This window comes from Sciurus carolinensis, chromosome 5 (genome assembly GCF_902686445.1).
Source record: "Sciurus carolinensis chromosome 5, mSciCar1.2, whole genome shotgun sequence".
In the NCBI taxonomy this organism is placed as follows: Eukaryota; Metazoa; Chordata; class Mammalia; order Rodentia; family Sciuridae; genus Sciurus; species Sciurus carolinensis.
In genome coordinates this window covers 2404367-2419982 of record NC_062217.1, presented here as the reverse complement: position 1 = coordinate 2419982, position 15616 = coordinate 2404367, and the positions used below count along the sequence as shown (strand labels likewise).

General features: G+C 57.6%; 1 protein-coding gene across 1 annotated transcript; it reads right to left on the bottom strand.

Annotated features, from left to right (window-relative positions):
* Positions 1 to 1120: 1120 nt before the first annotated feature.
* Positions 1121 to 13862, bottom strand: LOC124984808 (uncharacterized). The gene is made up of 3 exons (XM_047552862.1): positions 13390 to 13862; positions 2533 to 3090; positions 1121 to 1277 (listed from the first exon to the last, which is right to left on the bottom strand). Exons 1-3 carry the CDS (start codon positions 13860 to 13862, stop codon positions 1175 to 1177), a joined length of 1134 nt encoding a protein of 377 aa, XP_047408818.1. The 3' UTR covers positions 1121 to 1174.
* Between the last annotated feature and the right edge of the window lie 1754 nt (positions 13863 to 15616).

The window sequence follows — 15616 nt, the reverse complement described above, 5'->3', positions numbered from 1 at the left end:
CCCCGCCTGGGCAGCAGGTGTGCCCACTTCACAGCTGGGGAAGCAGGCGGGGCAGCCAGCAGGCGGCTCTCCAGTGGCCAGGCCCACAGCTCTTCTGCCGTCCCTCTGACCCACCAGCCCAGCCCATCAGGTAGCACCACTGCCCGCTCCCGCTCATGAGCATCTCCGCACTTCCCTGGGTGAGAGGAAGGCCAGGCCAGCAAACACATCCCGCCGGGTGCACCGGCAGGGAACCTGGACTCAGCTCTTCCTTAGGAGGTGCTGATCCACACCATGGCCAGACTTGGGCTTTAGAAGGAACTCCGGGAGGGCATGGAAGTTACAAGTCTTCCAAGTAGAAAGAGTCACTGTGTAGGACCAGGTGGAGACAGCAGGGTGGGGAGCAGTCGGGACTCTGGAAACCCAGTCAACCGGCAGGCCTGGTGGCTCCTGGGGTGAGGAGGAGCAGGCAGCCCAGGACACTGCTGTCCTCTGGCTTTGGGGCTAGGTTTCCATCAGCAGGAGAGGGATGTAGAGAAAGGTGGGTCTGCGGAGGAGGATGGGGCGCCAGCCGAGCCCGCAGGAGGTACGTCAATGTGCAGGGACGGAGCTCAGGAAGGTCCAGGCTGCTTAACAGATATCAGAGTCTGAAGCAGGCAAGGTGTGCGGGCTGACCTATTTGACTCCATGGTAGTGTTACGGGCCAGGCTACCTGGGGAATGACTAAACGATTCCATTCACCCTGAGACTCCATGTCACGTAGGAAATGCATCTCCTGTGGGAAGACCCCACCTCTGTACCCATCAACAGGTGCGTAGCATGTCATGTTTGGCAACACAAAATGGCAATTCTTATAAATGAAAAATTGTTCTCTTTTTATTTCCTAATTTCCTAAGCACCATGTACCATGTGAACAGTGATGTCAACAGTGATTGTCTAGATGTCAGTAACCATTCTTTAGTTTGTACCTAAGTAAGGTCATTTTGACCCACTTCCCCCTCTGCTGGTGATTTCAGATCCCATGATGTTAGTTTGTAATTTTAAATCATAGCAACAGACACTTGATTGATGTACTGATTTATGGTATAAAACCCCTGCAACCTATGGACAGGGCTGTTCTCCCAATAGCCATTTTTGGGGTATTATATGAGACAGTAAGCCCGCCGGCTAATAAAGACGATCAAATTAGGACTTCTTAGTGGTGATTGGTCTGTTCTTCAGTTGTGCCCCACAACACAAGGGTCTTCACAGACTCGAGTTGAAGGGGGCTCCAAAAGATGTCAGGCAAGCTCCACCACCTGGCAAAGAGGGATGGGAGGGAGGGAGGAGGGAAGGAAGGGAGAGAGGGAGGAAGGAAGGGAAAGAAGGGAGGAAGAAGGAAGGGAGGGAGGGAGGGAGGGAGGGAGGGAGGGAGGGAGGACAGACAGCTAAGTCCACCCCAGTACAGGAAAGAAGGAAGGAAGGAAAGAAGGCATTGTCCAGAGACCAACAACAAACACCATCTTAAATGATAAAATATTACAGGCATTACAGGAAGAAATAATTTAGGAAAGCACAGTTGCTTAATGCTGCTTCAGAAATTCCAAAGAAAACAGAGTACAAAAGTACTGTCAAGGGATTGGCAAGTAGCACTGGTTTTCTATTTTATAGTTGTAGAACTAGAACCTTGAAAAGTTTTTTAGTTGCGGATGGACACGATACCTTTATTCTTATTTATTTATTTATTTTTATGTGGCGCTGAGGATCAAACCCAGTGCCTCACCCGTGCTGGGCAAGTGCTCACCACTGAGCCACCACGCTTGTCCCTGACTAGAGACTTAAAGCCCTAATTTTAAAAAAAATGCTAGAATGAGAAAAATTCAGCAAGATGACTGCATACAAGATACATTTAAAGAAGAAATTCTTACATTGCTAGAAAAAAAGTTCTATTCATAATGGCAGCAAAAAGTGAGAAACACCGCCCTGTGAGCGTCCCCTGGATAGGTTCCTAGCGCCAAGCTGTGCCCTGTCACAGGGGCTTCTTACTGACAGGCAGCACCGCCCAGGACCTGGGCAGGGATGCAGCTTCTCCCGGGAGAGGAGACGTGGAAACGCCGCTCCTAGGTCCACCACAGAGGGTGGCTGCCGACTCGGAACCCCCAAGGGAGCGGGCAGGGCGTGACCAAGAGGTCCGGCTTCGGCGGGGCGGTGAGGTGTGAGGACAGCAAGAGGCAGTGGACGGACCTAGGCGCAGGGAGGAGAAGCAGGAGCACCGCAGGCAGCCACTGGTGCGTGTGTGGGGCCGCAGACGCCTGCCGCCTACCTAGGCAAAGGCCGATTTTAAGTGGACTAAGAACCAGATACAAAGCAAGGTCATAAATTAATAAAAGTAGGAAGCGAATATTTTTGAAATCCTGTGGGCAGGAAGCAATTTCATGTAAGAAATTATGTTCAGAAACCATGACAGCCGCGCCCAGATTTGACCACTTGTAGATAAAAACCTGTCCAGTAAAGACAGCAGAACGAGTGGAGAAAGGGACAGAGGGAGGCGCCCCCCGGGCTGCGAGGACTGACCTGTGCAAGAGCCGGGCTCCGCGGAGGGCGGGCAGGGAGCATCCCGAGGACCACGAGGGAGGCCGGCCCGGCAGAGGACACGCCAGGGTCGAGCCCTGCTTCAACCTGGGGGAGACACCGCATCCGTGGAGAGCTTCCAAACCGGAAGCCACGGGAGCTGGCTCCACAGCCCCGGAAGCTTCCCGCGCCGTGCGCCTCTGTTCCTCTGGGATCCACCTGAAGGAGCGGGAGGAAATGCCACAGGCCGCCAGTGCACGGCTGCTGTGAGTCCACAGAAGAGGGAGCAGGAGGCTCTGTGGGCTGCTCAGATCCCGCGGAGGGACGCTGCTCCTCCGGCTGCCTTTCCTGTCCTTGGTTGCTTGGAGGGAGCGCAGGAAGCAGAGCGCGCAGCTGATCACACGGGCTGTGGTGGCGACCAGAGGGCAGGCCAGCACTCCCCTGGCACGCACGGGGCTCCTGGTGACAGAGCAGCGGTCCAAGAGCAGAGGGCTCAGAAGCAGCCGGAGAGGCCGAAGACTCAGATCTGACCACCTGCCGGTTAAGACCTCAGGAGCAGGACTGGCTCAGGGCAGGGCGTGAGGACAGTGTGCTTCGGTTGTGCAGATGAAAACCGAGTCACCCCCGTCAGGGGGATGGTGAGCTCACACCAAGTCCTGGAGGCCCTGGGCTTCGGGGCAGCATGAGAAGCTGAGCTAAGCACGTCTGTGCTGCCAGCTGGAGGCACGCTGCTCCCAGCCTCAGTGCCGCGTCCAGAAACTGGGCACCTGGCTTCCCAGTCAGGGGGTACGGGCAAGGGATTCGCTCCCCGGAAGGGAGCTTGTGGCTGCACTAACCCGTTGTTATGGTTGGAAGTGAGGTGTCCCCAAAGCCCACGTGTGACACGAGACGACGCAGGAGTGTCCAGAGGCGAATGACCAGTGCTCGTGCCCTAGACGCGGCAGTGCATCGATCCGCCTCCGCCGATGGGATTAGCGCACACGGGCAGGTGGGGTGGCTGGGGAGCTGGGTCCCTGGCTCTCCATTTTGTCCTTGCGGAGGGAGTGCTCTGCTTCCTGCTGCCTGTCCCCAGCTTCCCTCCTGCACACCCTTCTGCCATGATGTGCTGCCTCCTCCCAGGCCCAGGGCAATGGAGCCGGCCGTTTATGGACTGAGGCTTCTGAAACTGAACCCCCAAATAAACCATTCTTCAAAAAATTGTTCTTGTCAGTTCTTTAGGTCACAGTGGCAAAGGAAGCTGGCCAAAATAACCGTCGAAAACATTTTGAAGCTACAGAAGTCACCAAAAACAAATTTAAAAAGAAATAAGAAGAAAATAAGCGTATATACATTGAAATATAAACATATACATAAGCATATATACAACAAAACACGTGGGAAACAGCGGCGGCGCGAGAGAAGTCTGTGATGGGAGTCCACACATTTAAAGAGAGGAGAGACGCCAAGTCAGTAATCTAAACTACCCCCTCAAAAACCCAGAAAAAGAAGAGCAAAATAAGCTCAGAGCAAGGGGAAAAGGAGAAAGCAACAAAGAGGAGAGAAATCAACAAAATCTAAAATAGGAAAACCACACAATGGAAAATGAATGGAAGAGCAAGCGTGGTTTTGGAAAGATCAATACAATTGACAAGTCTCTGGCAAGCGAAAGGGAGACAAGGCACAACCCACCGATGGAGAGTAAAACAGAGGCTGCCACCCACCGTGCGGGCAGCCAGGGAGCTCAGAAACGCCGCCAAGGCCACAGACGCAAAGTGGACCAGCTGCTCAGAGCCAGGCCATGACTCACCGCGCTGCAGTGACGATTTTAATAGCCCTGTGATCACTACCAGAACGGAACCTCTGATTTAACCCCTCCTGCCGCCAACCTCAGAGATGTCTCCAGGTCAAGACGGATTCTCTGGATAATTCTACGGAAGTTGAGAGCAATAAAGCAAGTTCTACGCAATCTCTTCCAGACAGGTGGACTTAGTATCTTTTTTTTTTTAATGAGTCACGGCCGCGTCCGGGGCATCCTGTCTTCAGGCAGGCGTCTCTTGCCCAGCCCACACTCCAGGGGAGAATCGGACGTCCTTCTGGGGAGGCCTCTGAATGGGCCCTGTTTAAAGGCCACCGCACGCTCTCCTCTGGTCAGAGGACCTGGGGAGCTGTTGGGAAGGGGCCAGACGCCAAGGGGAGCTCGGGCAGGGGCAGAGAGGAGGTGGGGAGAGAAGGCCTGTGAGACTCAGGAAGCCACTGTCCGGACACAGGTGTGCAACCTGAACCAGGGGACGGTGCGGTGGGGCAGGGCCTCGCCCCAGAGGCCACCAGAGGCCACCCTGTTGCCGTGTCTACCTGGCTCTGGTCCCTCCTCACAGCAGTTCTGGCGAGATCCCAGGGGAGATGGCACGGTGTGCAGGGTGTGTGTTCCTGACACAGAATGTTCTACTGTGCAGCTAGGACGAGGGGGAGCTGTCAAGGCCATGCAGCTGCTGACCAGCCCGCCCTGAGCCCAAAACCAGGCAGGTCTCACTGACTCTGAACCTCGAGTCACTTCCCTTCCTCAGCCTGGCTTTGAGGGACTGTTGCACGAAAACACACTGGGTCATTCTGCAGAGCTGGCAGAGCAGAACCAGGATAGGAACACGACCGGTCCTGGTTCTGCAGGAATACCAACTCACCCCCGAGGAGGACCCTTCTCAGGGGCTGGTATCCATCAGCTCGGTGCAAGGAGGAAATGGACATTTTCACACGTTCCTTACTTCTAAGCCTTCTAAGGACGAGAACGACACACAACAGAAATGCACAGCCCGAGTGCCTGCCGTACCCGAATCGCCAACCTGGGTCAGGAAGGGACACGGAGTGTCCCGCCCTCTCCACCCTTCCACCAGGACTTCCTCCCGCCGGCTTCTCTATCCTCCCCCTCCGGAACTCTGGACTTCCTGGCTTGTCCTGGACTCTCTGAAAACCAGTCCTTGACTGTCGGAGCCTTGACCTGGCTCCACGCACCTGTCCTGGGGGTTAGAGTTCATCTCCTAACGGTCCACATTCCCCGCGCTACCCACTGAGGTCAGGCGGTACCTTTGCCAAGTTCCTCTTCAAGCTGCCTGTAGTTTTACCAGGGACTGTCTCTCTTCTACACATAAGAGAAGATGTACTCTTTTTAAAAAATAAATAATATATTTACTTATTTTTATGTGGTGCTAAGGATCAAACTCAGTGCCGCCCACATGCCAGGCAAGCGCTCTGCCGCTGAGCCGCAGCCCAGCCCAGAAGGTGGGTCTTGACAGGAGGTGACTCTCAGTATGCTTTCCCATTCTCCAGCTCGCCCTTCTGTTCTCTTAATAACATCTGGACAAGAAAACATTCTTATTTTTAAAAATGTACATTAAAACGTTTTATAAAAATTTCAAATTTAATATTCGTGAACATGTTGTCAAGTCATATACCTGATAAGGGGTCAGTAGTCAGCATATATGCAGAACTGACAAGAGCAGCCACTGCAAAACATTCAAAAAGAGGAGAAAACGAGAAAGTCCCTTCTCCAAAGCAGACATACCAGTGGCCCATAAGCACGTGCAGAGATACCGGTGTTAAGGAATGCACGACCCACCGTCTCGCATCGGCAGGCGGCCCAGACGGAAAGAAAAATCCCTGGTTGGAACGCACGCCTGAACTCCAGGAGGCCCCCACATATAGCCCTCCTGGCTCTCCCCGGCCCTCCACCCCCAAAGCCCACTCCGCCTCAGCAGCACTTCCACCCTTTTCTGGGAGGGAGACAAATTAGGCAAACGTGTGACCCCAGGGTGCACAGGAGGGAACTTGGACTCAGTTCTTCATTAAAAAGTGCTGATCCAGCCGGGTGTGGGGGCTCGCTCCTGTAATCCCAGCAACTCAGGAGGCAGAGGTCGGAGGATCAGGGATTCAAGGCCAGCCTGTCCCAAACTGAAAAACTAAAGGGGCTGGGATCCAGCTCATGGTAGAGCACTCCTTGGTTCAATCCCGGGACTGGAAAAACAAATCCCAGAAACAGCAAGTGTGGTGTTGGGGATGTGCAGAACGTGAAGGGCCCAGACTGGCTGTCACCATGCTCCATGGCAGAGTGTCTGTTTCTGCCAGAGCCACCCTGCTGACCTCTGTAGCTCTGCAGGGCTGCTGGGGTCAAAGGTGTGTCTTTCAAGACTGACCACTATGTGAATTTGAGGATGAATTTTTTCATTTCTGCAAAAATCGCTATCTGAATGTCGCCAGGAATCCTGGCTTACTTTAGAGCCCTCTGTATCTTGGCCTGGCTTCCGACATTTGTCTGCACTCGAGTGGACGCTCCTCTGGACTGTGGTGTGGTGACGTGGAGACGTTACCCTGGGCAGGGGCAGACTGCTTGCCTAGTAGGCGTGAGGCAGCGTTAGGATTCGAGCTCAGCGCCCTCCCGGGCCGACGGCGCCCACAGCGCCGCATGTCGCGACCCGTTTGTCAGTCGCCTCCGCCTTTCTCAAAATACCTGAATTACTGCCCCATCCTGCCTGAAACTTGGGCACCTGCCTCCTACCAACAAGGATGCTCTCCCTCGTTGCCCACTGCCATCCATGTCAGGGCACACGGAGCCACCTGCCCTGGGTCCCCTGCAATGTCCTTCTTGGTGAAAGGTTCAGTTGGGAACCTCTGGGCACCAGCCGTGGGGTCCTGGCTCCGTCCCTGTGCCCCCCGCCCCCTGCCCTTGACCAGGCACAGCGTGTGGCCACAGAAGGTGCCGTGGGCTGGTGTCGGCTTCGGGCAGGTCACCTCTGCACACACGCACACGCCGTCCATCTGTGAAGACCTGAGCTGGCTTCGCTGCCTCCAAACCCAGCAGCCCGTCGGCTCTTCCCGCTCTGACCTGCAGCCGTGGCCTTCCGAGGGGACTCAGCGTTGGGGCTCCCACACTGTCCTCACAGCCAGGACCGGTCCTGGCTGTACCCAGGCCTGAGGGGAAGACGGTGCGTCTTCTGCACAGTCGTTGACCACCGCCACGTGATCACCCAGCGGCCGAGGCTGGGCAGCTCAGGGCCAGCAGAGCACTGGACAGTGACAGCCACCTCTCCACGCTGGTCCTGAACCCACGCCCACTGCACCTCTCTGGCTACACACTGAGGCGAGTCCCGCGCGGCAGGAGCACCAGGGCTGAGCTCCCGGGTGAGTGGCCTGGCCGTCAGTGTGGCCTGCTGCCCACCCAGCCCCGCTCACACCGTTTCTTCACAACGTGGGAAGGACTGGAGGGCGGGTCCTCTTGTCCTTCTGTGTCTGCGTTCACGGCTTTCTCCTTGCTTTTTGAACTCAGGAGGTGCACAGGACACACTCGCTGCAGAAAGGCAGGCGGTGCAGCAGCTTGTGAGGGAGAGTCGGCAGGGCCGAGATGGGCCGATGATCCCCGGCTCCTGGGTGAGGGCGAGCACTGCACAGCCCACGCAGATGTGCCCGGGGCAGCACGGGGGGCGAGCCTTGTGCCCGGGGCAGCACGGGGGGCGAGCCTTGTGCCCGGGGCAGCATGGGGGGCGAGCCTTGTGCCCGGGGCAGCACGGGGGGCGAGCCTTGTGCCCGGGCTGCACAGCCCTGAGCAGCAGTGGGCTCTCTTCCACCTGCCCCACGTCCCTCTCTGCACCTGGCATCTGCGTGTCACAGGTACATTCCTGCCCATGGGAACTGTCACTGCGCCTGGGCCACCCCGCTCACGCTCCCAGTGCCCACGGAGACCGGAGCCACTTCCAGGCCTGGCTTCCCGCAGGTCGCGTCCTGTGCGGGGCAGTCAGTGTCACAGGGCGCGGTGGTTTGCGTCTTTGTGCACGAGTGACTTCTGTAGGGATCCATCCTGGAAGGGCCTGGCCTGGGCAGTGGGCAGCCGCCAGCTGCTGGGAGAGTCCCCTTTCCTGCCCCACTTTTGGAGTGTCCACTCTCCACACCCCGCGCTGTCCATGCGGCAGAATTCTGGACATCCTGGGCCTTCAGCGAATTCACACGTGAACTGGAAACGACGGAAAGCCCGGGAGGCCCTCGCCCGCAGTCCACCGTCGTGTCTCGTCACCCAACCTTGGCCTCGAGCGCGTGGTGTGCGTTTATTGTGCCCTCTGACTGGCCAGTGTTGGCACCCAATCCAGGATTAGGATGAGGGCTCTGCTGCCCACACTACCCTGCTGGTTAGTGACCTCGGGGTCACTTCATCAGCCTGGGGCAGAGTGGCCCTGCTTTTCTCTAAGGCCCCTTCTCCATGTCCTTCTGAGAGGGACACAGACGCCGGCCAGGCATGGGGCTGAGCTCTGGGCAGGTCAGGGAAGCGCAGCTCAGCCCGGAGGCAGAGATTCACGTCCTGAGCTGGACGCCGTGAGGGGACTGCCGGCCGAGTCACTGTGCCTGGGGCTCTCCAGTTGATACTGTGACTGCGCCGTGGCCGTGCAGGCATCCGCTGGACCTAGGGGCAGTCATCTTGGCTGCCATGGCTGTTTGGCCTTCCAGGTGACCCCAGGGCCATCCCAAGCCCTGCAGGACAGGCAGTGTTGGTGACGCTTGGCTGAGCTGGGTGCCAGCGCCCGGCCTGGCCTGCCTCTGGTTGACGCTGACGTGCTGACACTTGGGACAGGCCCGGGCGTCTGGTTGGCCTCGGCCTGGTTCCTCTGTCAGGCACACCTGCTCCTCCTGCCTCGGGGTCAGCGTCCTCCTGTCCTGCTGCCACCCAAGACCTGCTGCTGTCCAAGGGCGCTTGAAGCTCAGTAGTGACGCTGCTCTGGGCTCAATCCCCAGCAAAGGGAAAAAGTGCAGGGCCGCCCCGCGTGGCCATTCGGAGCGCTCTGCGCTCTGCCCGCTTCCTCTCCAGCGCACCTTTGGCTGGCGGGGGTCCCGGGTGGTGGTCACGGCCCCGCCGCCGTCCCTGACTGCCCTGTGCGGTGTACACAGGGCGGATCCCACCTCGCTGTCTACCCTGGGGCCAGCTCCTCCGCAAGAGGGACGTGTCCTGTAACTGCTGGTAATTTTTATGATGCTCATAAAAACTTTAAACAGCTCTACCTTTTCAGAAAACCTGCAGAGGTCATACGGAGCTGCAGGTGACGTCTCGCGTCTGTGGGGTCCATTTGTCAACAACCCAAGAGTCCAGGCCAGTGCCCGTCTGCAGCTGTGGTGGACGGTTCGGATGGCCTTGGCCTTCTCCTGTCCGTCTCCTGGCCTGGCTTCCACTCATGCTCCCCCATGCTCCTTCTGCTGCTCTTGGTCGGCTGTGTCTGGCTTTCCTTTTTTCTGTGACAGGGCCCAGCCCAGAGCTCGGTGAGCCGGCAGTGCCCGCCATCAGCCCAGTGATGTCCCAGCCTGTGTGCCTCATAACCACAAAATCAGAGTGGAGACCGAGGTCAAGGGTAAGCAGGTAAACCTTTTATCCTATTTTAAGTCATTTTTATTGAGCGCTGTGATATAAATGGGAGATGCACTGAGATGCATTCACATACACACAGGAAACGTCTTGACGGATTTCACCCGTTCCTCCTCCCTCCTCCCGCCCTCCCCGATCCCCGTCTTCTGTGCTGCTTCTTTTTCACGAAAGCCCCTTTTTCTGGCTTCCCCGTGTGGGAGAAGATGTTAGGCCCCTGACTTTGAGTCTGGCTCACTTCATGTGACGTGAAGTTTCCTGCCAACGCCCTGGCTTTGTCCTCCTCTGTGGCTGCGCAGAACTCCCTGTGCAGTGGCCCACCCTTCTCTGTGCCTTCCGAGGGCTCCTGGGACTCCCTTCAGGTCTTCGTCTCCCTGGGCCTGGACATGCGCGCTCCCCCTGCTGCCACCCGCAGGCTCTGGCCGCACGTCCGCCTTCCTTTTCCTGTGTGGCCTCAGGGTTGAGGCCTTGTGGGCAGGATGGCAGCATCGCCCTGCCCAGTGGGCCTGAAGGGACCAGCGGGCCTCAGGGGCCTGTCACGCTTCCTGTGAGCCAGGCTCCATGGGTCCCAGGAACAGCCCACCGGGCGAGTCTCCAGAGCAGCGGGGCTCTTACACCACACTCTTCAGCAGACGTCACCCGACAAACCTGTCTTGGTCCCCAAGTTCTGCTGTGAAAACAGAAATCCCACCTGAAATCTGAGCTCATTCTTGCCTGAGGGGGCCTACAGCTTCCAAGGTCAGCACCAGGCACAGGAAAGAGCCAGCCCTCCCGCCCTCCCCGTGCACCTGGTAGGGACAGCCAGGCATGGTGAGAACATGAGGTTAAGGGATAAACGGGGTCCACTTTACTGACCCCGCATGCTTTGCCATAAGAAGGAATTTACCTGGCTGGGGGCGGTGGTGCACACCTGTAATCCCAGTGACTCGGGAGGCTGAGGCAGGAGGATTGTGAGTTGAAAGCCAGCCTCAGCAACTCATTGAGACCCTGTCTCAAAATGAAATATATAAAAAAGGGCTGGGAATGCAACTCAGTGGCTAAGCACCTTGGGTTCAATCCTCCATACCAAAATGAATGAATGAATGAATGAATGAATGAATGAATAAATAAATAACAAAACAAAACAAACAACCAAGACAGTTTACCTGCAGCCCTGCCTGGCTTAAGTCCACAGGATATGTACTCTCCTCAGCAAACTACCTTTATCTGCAGGAGAAACACAGGCCCTAAATGATAAGAGGAATGAAAGGAGGAGGAGGTGTGACCCTTACACAGACCGGTGGGGGAACCCAGGAGATAGGACATCCCCCTAACCGTAAGGTCTGAGCACAGGTTCCGACTGGAGCCAGTCTGCCTGGGTCAGTGACCTACCCTGGTCATGGCAGCAGGAACTTGAGAGTCCGACATCATCCCGTGCTCTGTCAAAGTCCAGAGGTGGACCTGGGCGGACTCTGGAAACTTCCCTGGGATCCCCACTAAAACCTGAGTGTGGGAGGCGTGTGCTGCCCCTTTCTTTGGCAGACCCCTCTCTCCCCCGAGCGCCTCTCTCCTTTCCCAACCCTTTTAATACACTCACGCCTGCTACTCAGAGTGCCGTGTCTGAACTCCTTCTGATTCAGGAACCGGGGTTTGAAGGGGGCTCCGCGGTGCGTTTCCTGCAGACCCCAGCCCTGCAGCACATCCACATCCACAGGCCCGATGCAGACCCGCCCGGCCCACTGCGTTCCCAGCAGCCCAGGATCCCGGGACGGCCCCTTCTCCCTTGACCTAGTTACAGGGCCAGAGCCTTCTGGGAGCTGAAGCGTGCGGAGCCCTCTCGCCCCAGGTTCTTGTGATCGAGAGCTGTAAGGTGAGCCCCTTCCTGGCTGCCCGCAGCGGGGAACGCGCTAGGTCCACTCCTGGCGTAGATAGGGACACAGTTCCTTCTCTTCACGTGGCCTGTGGAAGGCCCGGTGCTGCAGTTCTGGTGCTGTCCGCCACCTTGGGGCCAGCAGCCCGCAGGGCCATGTGGCCAGCCTGGTTCTTCGGGCGGCCTTTCACACACTCTGGTGGACGGCACTTGGGAACCCCTGGGGTGAGGCGGCAGCACCGCCGTTGCGCACTGAGACCTCACGTGCTATCGGAGGCACAGCTCCACGCTTACTTGCAAAACTGGCTTTGATCATCTTGAGTTATTGTACCGTCAGAAAAATCCCCCCACCTGAGGGCGACGAAAAGCCTCCTCCCCGGGGAAGGGAGCCGGAGCCCCACCAGCACACCTGGGCTGCACCTTCTGCAGCGGGTCCTGGGCTCTGATCACATCCAGGGCCAGAGTGCGCGGCCGCCTCGGAAGGGGCACCGCCAGCACCGAGGTCGCTCTGGAAGGTGCCTGGCGCGGCGCCCCAGAGGCCTGTGGCTTCCAAGGGGCCTCAGGAAACCAAGCAGGGCTGTTTCAATTGCTCCTCTGCCCCACCTACTTCCTGCCACTGCGACACTGGGCACGGTTCTGCCGGAGGAGAGGACCCGACACTGGACACGGTTCTGCTGACCGTCCTCCCTCTTGGGGGCCATGGGTGTGACGTGTGCCCATGTGTAGTTGCTTTTTAATATTAATCATCAATATGTCTTTAGAAACTTACTGGAAAAACATTGGGAAGGTTTTACTGTATTGGGACACAAAATAGTACAATAAAAATTTAGTAGTAATACTTAGATAAAATACATAAACGATTGTAGCTGTGCTCGAGTTAAAGGGAGCCTGTGACTGCTTTAGTATAATAATTTCTAAATATAGATGGATAGAGGCATTCCTCTGAGCTTGGATGCAGTGTTTAGCCTTTGTTGCTTTCCTAGTTTTAATACGTGATTCTAGAGATACTTTACATAATAAAAATATTTAGGTTAGTCATAAATATAATTTGTGTTTCTCCCACATGTAGTCTAATTCTTTGAGAATCAAAATAAGATTGTAGTCCGCCATTAAATGAAATAGAACAGACTAAATATTAACTGTAAGTTGATTTCTTTGCCCTTTGTTAATAATGGTAAAAGCTTTTCACTGTTAAACGCTGGAGTTCATGGTGGGGGTGTTTCTCAGAAAGTCTAGTGACGTGTTTGCTCTGGAGGTTGAAGGCTGGCAGATCGCGGTGCTCGGTTTGGCTGGGGACGGGGTTGTTTTGGTCTGGATGTCACACAGAGGGGCTGTGTACTTTGGGAAGAAGCATAGATTGTACTTTTGAAGGTTTTTCTTAATTTAAACTAACCGTAAAATGATATAATCATTACTAAAGAAAAATGCATAAAAAGGCTGGCAAACAATAAAGATCCAGACTCGGCCTCAGCACCCTTGTCTCTGCGGCTCCTCCACACGCCTGCCCATCCACCCAGGAGCCCGCTGCCAGGGCAGGCCCGGCACTCCTGGCTTAGACTCAGGCGTAGAGGCTTCAGCTCCTGAAGTACAGTGAAGGGACGGCACCCAGAAGCCCAGGCCTCCGGCCGCTGCCTGCCTCACTCACCTCACCTCGCGGCGCCCGCTGGGCTTCGCTGCTGCGCATCTCCTGATCCGTCCCGCTTGCCAGGGTGACACGCTCTGAGGACACTTACTGAAAGGCAGCTTCCCCGGGCCTCCATCTCTGTGCTGGGCAGAGGCCCTCGGCCCTCCAGGACCGTCCCGCCACCTGCCCGCCGCGACAGAGCCGGGAAGCCGAGGCCCGCAGTGTGCGGACGAGCCTGCAGCCTGGTGGACGCCCGTCTCGGCCGCCTGAGGGACACGAGCCCCGCACTGGGCTGCACGGAAGCCTCTGGAGGCCTGCAGCGTGCAGTCTCGACTTGGGCACAGTCGTGCCGTGACTGACGGCTGCTGCCGTGCCAGCAGTGCTTCCCGCGTTCCAGAATGGGGGTCGCTACGCCTCGGCCGAGTCCCAGGCACAGACCCTAGGCAGCCTCGGGTGGCGGCTGGTCCGCTCAGGACCGCCGGGCATGAAGCCATTCTGTCTGCGCTGACGTGAGCCAGTCCAGCTGCGAGGCCAGTCGGTGTCCCCAGTAAGGCTGCGGCTCTCGGGCTCCGTACGGGCTTTCGCTCTTGCTCCTGCCGTCTGTGGCCAGCTCGCTCCACGAGGCTGCTCTTACGCCACGCTGGTGACTCCGGAGGACTCTGGGCACATTCTCACAGGTGATCGGTGCAGACTCGGGCTGTTTCTGCGCAAAGTCGCAGATGTGGTCTGTTAGCACCGACCAGGGCCAACCGAGCTGTCAGGCCTGCGTGCAGCCCACCCCGGTGGGCTTCCCTACAGGCAGCCTTCTGGCGCCTGGACGTGGGCACGGAACACACCTCCAGCAGCACTCCGCACAGAGCCGGAAAGCCCAGCCGGAGCCCAAGGCCCGAGCTGGGAGCGTGTGGTGCACACGCCTGCCACGCACCAACAGCTGCTGCTGGCCTCCGGGCCTCAGGGAGCAGAATACACCCTCCTCCCGGTGACCGGTCCACTGGGGCCTCAGTCCATCCTCTCCAACCTCCTTCATCAACTCCTCGCAGGCACAGGCCAGGACAGAAGCTCGGTCACCAACTCTCTGAATCCCAAGACTAAGTGTCCCATCCCTGCCGTGGCAGCGACTCCCCAGGTCCAGTGCCCCGTCCCTGCCGTGGCAGCGACTCCCCGGGTCCAGTGCCCATCCTGTATAGTTTGGTCATTCTGTCAAACATCCTCTCAGATTGCTGTGGCTTCTGTCTGGCTGACGGACAGACCTCCCTGTACCCCTCCCGTCCTCCCTGGCCACCCACACGCCAGCCCTTCAGTGGCCGCGCACCCAAGGCGGCTCTCAGCTCTTGTCACCCTGCAGATGCTGGGCTCCTAGCCAGAACCTCCAGCGGAGGTGCTGGTGGCTTGAGGGTGACCCCGTCCTTCTTGCCCACCCTGCAAAACACTTAGGCTGAGCTGAGGGCCTGTGCACCTTCCTGCACTGTTTGTAGCAAAAAATAAGACATCCAACACCCCGTGTCCCCGAGACAAATCCACGGCAACTGTGGGCTGGCGACCGCAGCACCTTGAAGAGGAGCCTCGAGAGCAAGCCCCTCCCAGTTCTCCCCTGCCCACCTGCCCTCGGGTTCTGGCTCCATCTGCCCTGCACGAGGGCCGCACACAGTGAATGGCCACACCCGAGACCTTCCCGGGCCCCCGGAAGCCCCGGCCAGCTTAGCAGTGTCCCCCGGGGCGGAGCCGCTGCCTCTCGCCCACGCCCCACTGGCCTGGGAGGAAGTGCCGGCCTTCCTGGTCACCCCGCTGGCCGCACACAGCCAGTCGCCTCCTGGGGGCCCGCGGTGCTCCCTCGTTGCTGGGTTACCTCAGTGAACGCGGACCCTCTCCAGGAGAGGCGGCCATCTCCGTCCGGCACTTCTCCAATGTACTTTTCCATCTCCAAACTCTTGAGGACACGTCCCCTCTCAACCACTCTTGGCTCTCAAAATCCTTCAGGCTCTTCTGACTGGCGGACCCTCTCCCTGCTGTCCTTGCTCCTCGATCCGGGGAGTCATGACGAACCCCCCCACTCTCCAGAATTGTGACTTGGCTGCTGGCACCTCCCACCTCAGGACCATTCAGGGGGTCTGAGGGTCAACACCAGGATGCCCCTCGCCTTCCTCATAGATGGTTCTGGACAAATGGCGGATGGAGTGCTAGCTCGGAAGAGCCAGGGGCTCCATGACAGGGCGCCTGGTCGCTGGTCGCTGAGTTAGGGAGAAGGCCA

Coding starts and splice junctions, on each gene's coding strand:
- LOC124984808 (XM_047552862.1), bottom strand. CDS start 13,862: ATGGCTTCATGCCCGGCGGTCCTGAGCGGACCAGCCGCCACCCGAGGC. Junction 3,091..13,389: donor AGCGGGCGCCGCGAGGTGAG/GTGAGTGAGGCA, acceptor GCCCTGAGCCAG/TCCTGCTCCTGAGGTCTTAA. Junction 1,278..2,532: donor GGAGCCCGGCTCTTGCACAG/GTCAGTCCTCGC, acceptor CCTCTTTGCCAG/GTGGTGGAGCTTGCCTGACA.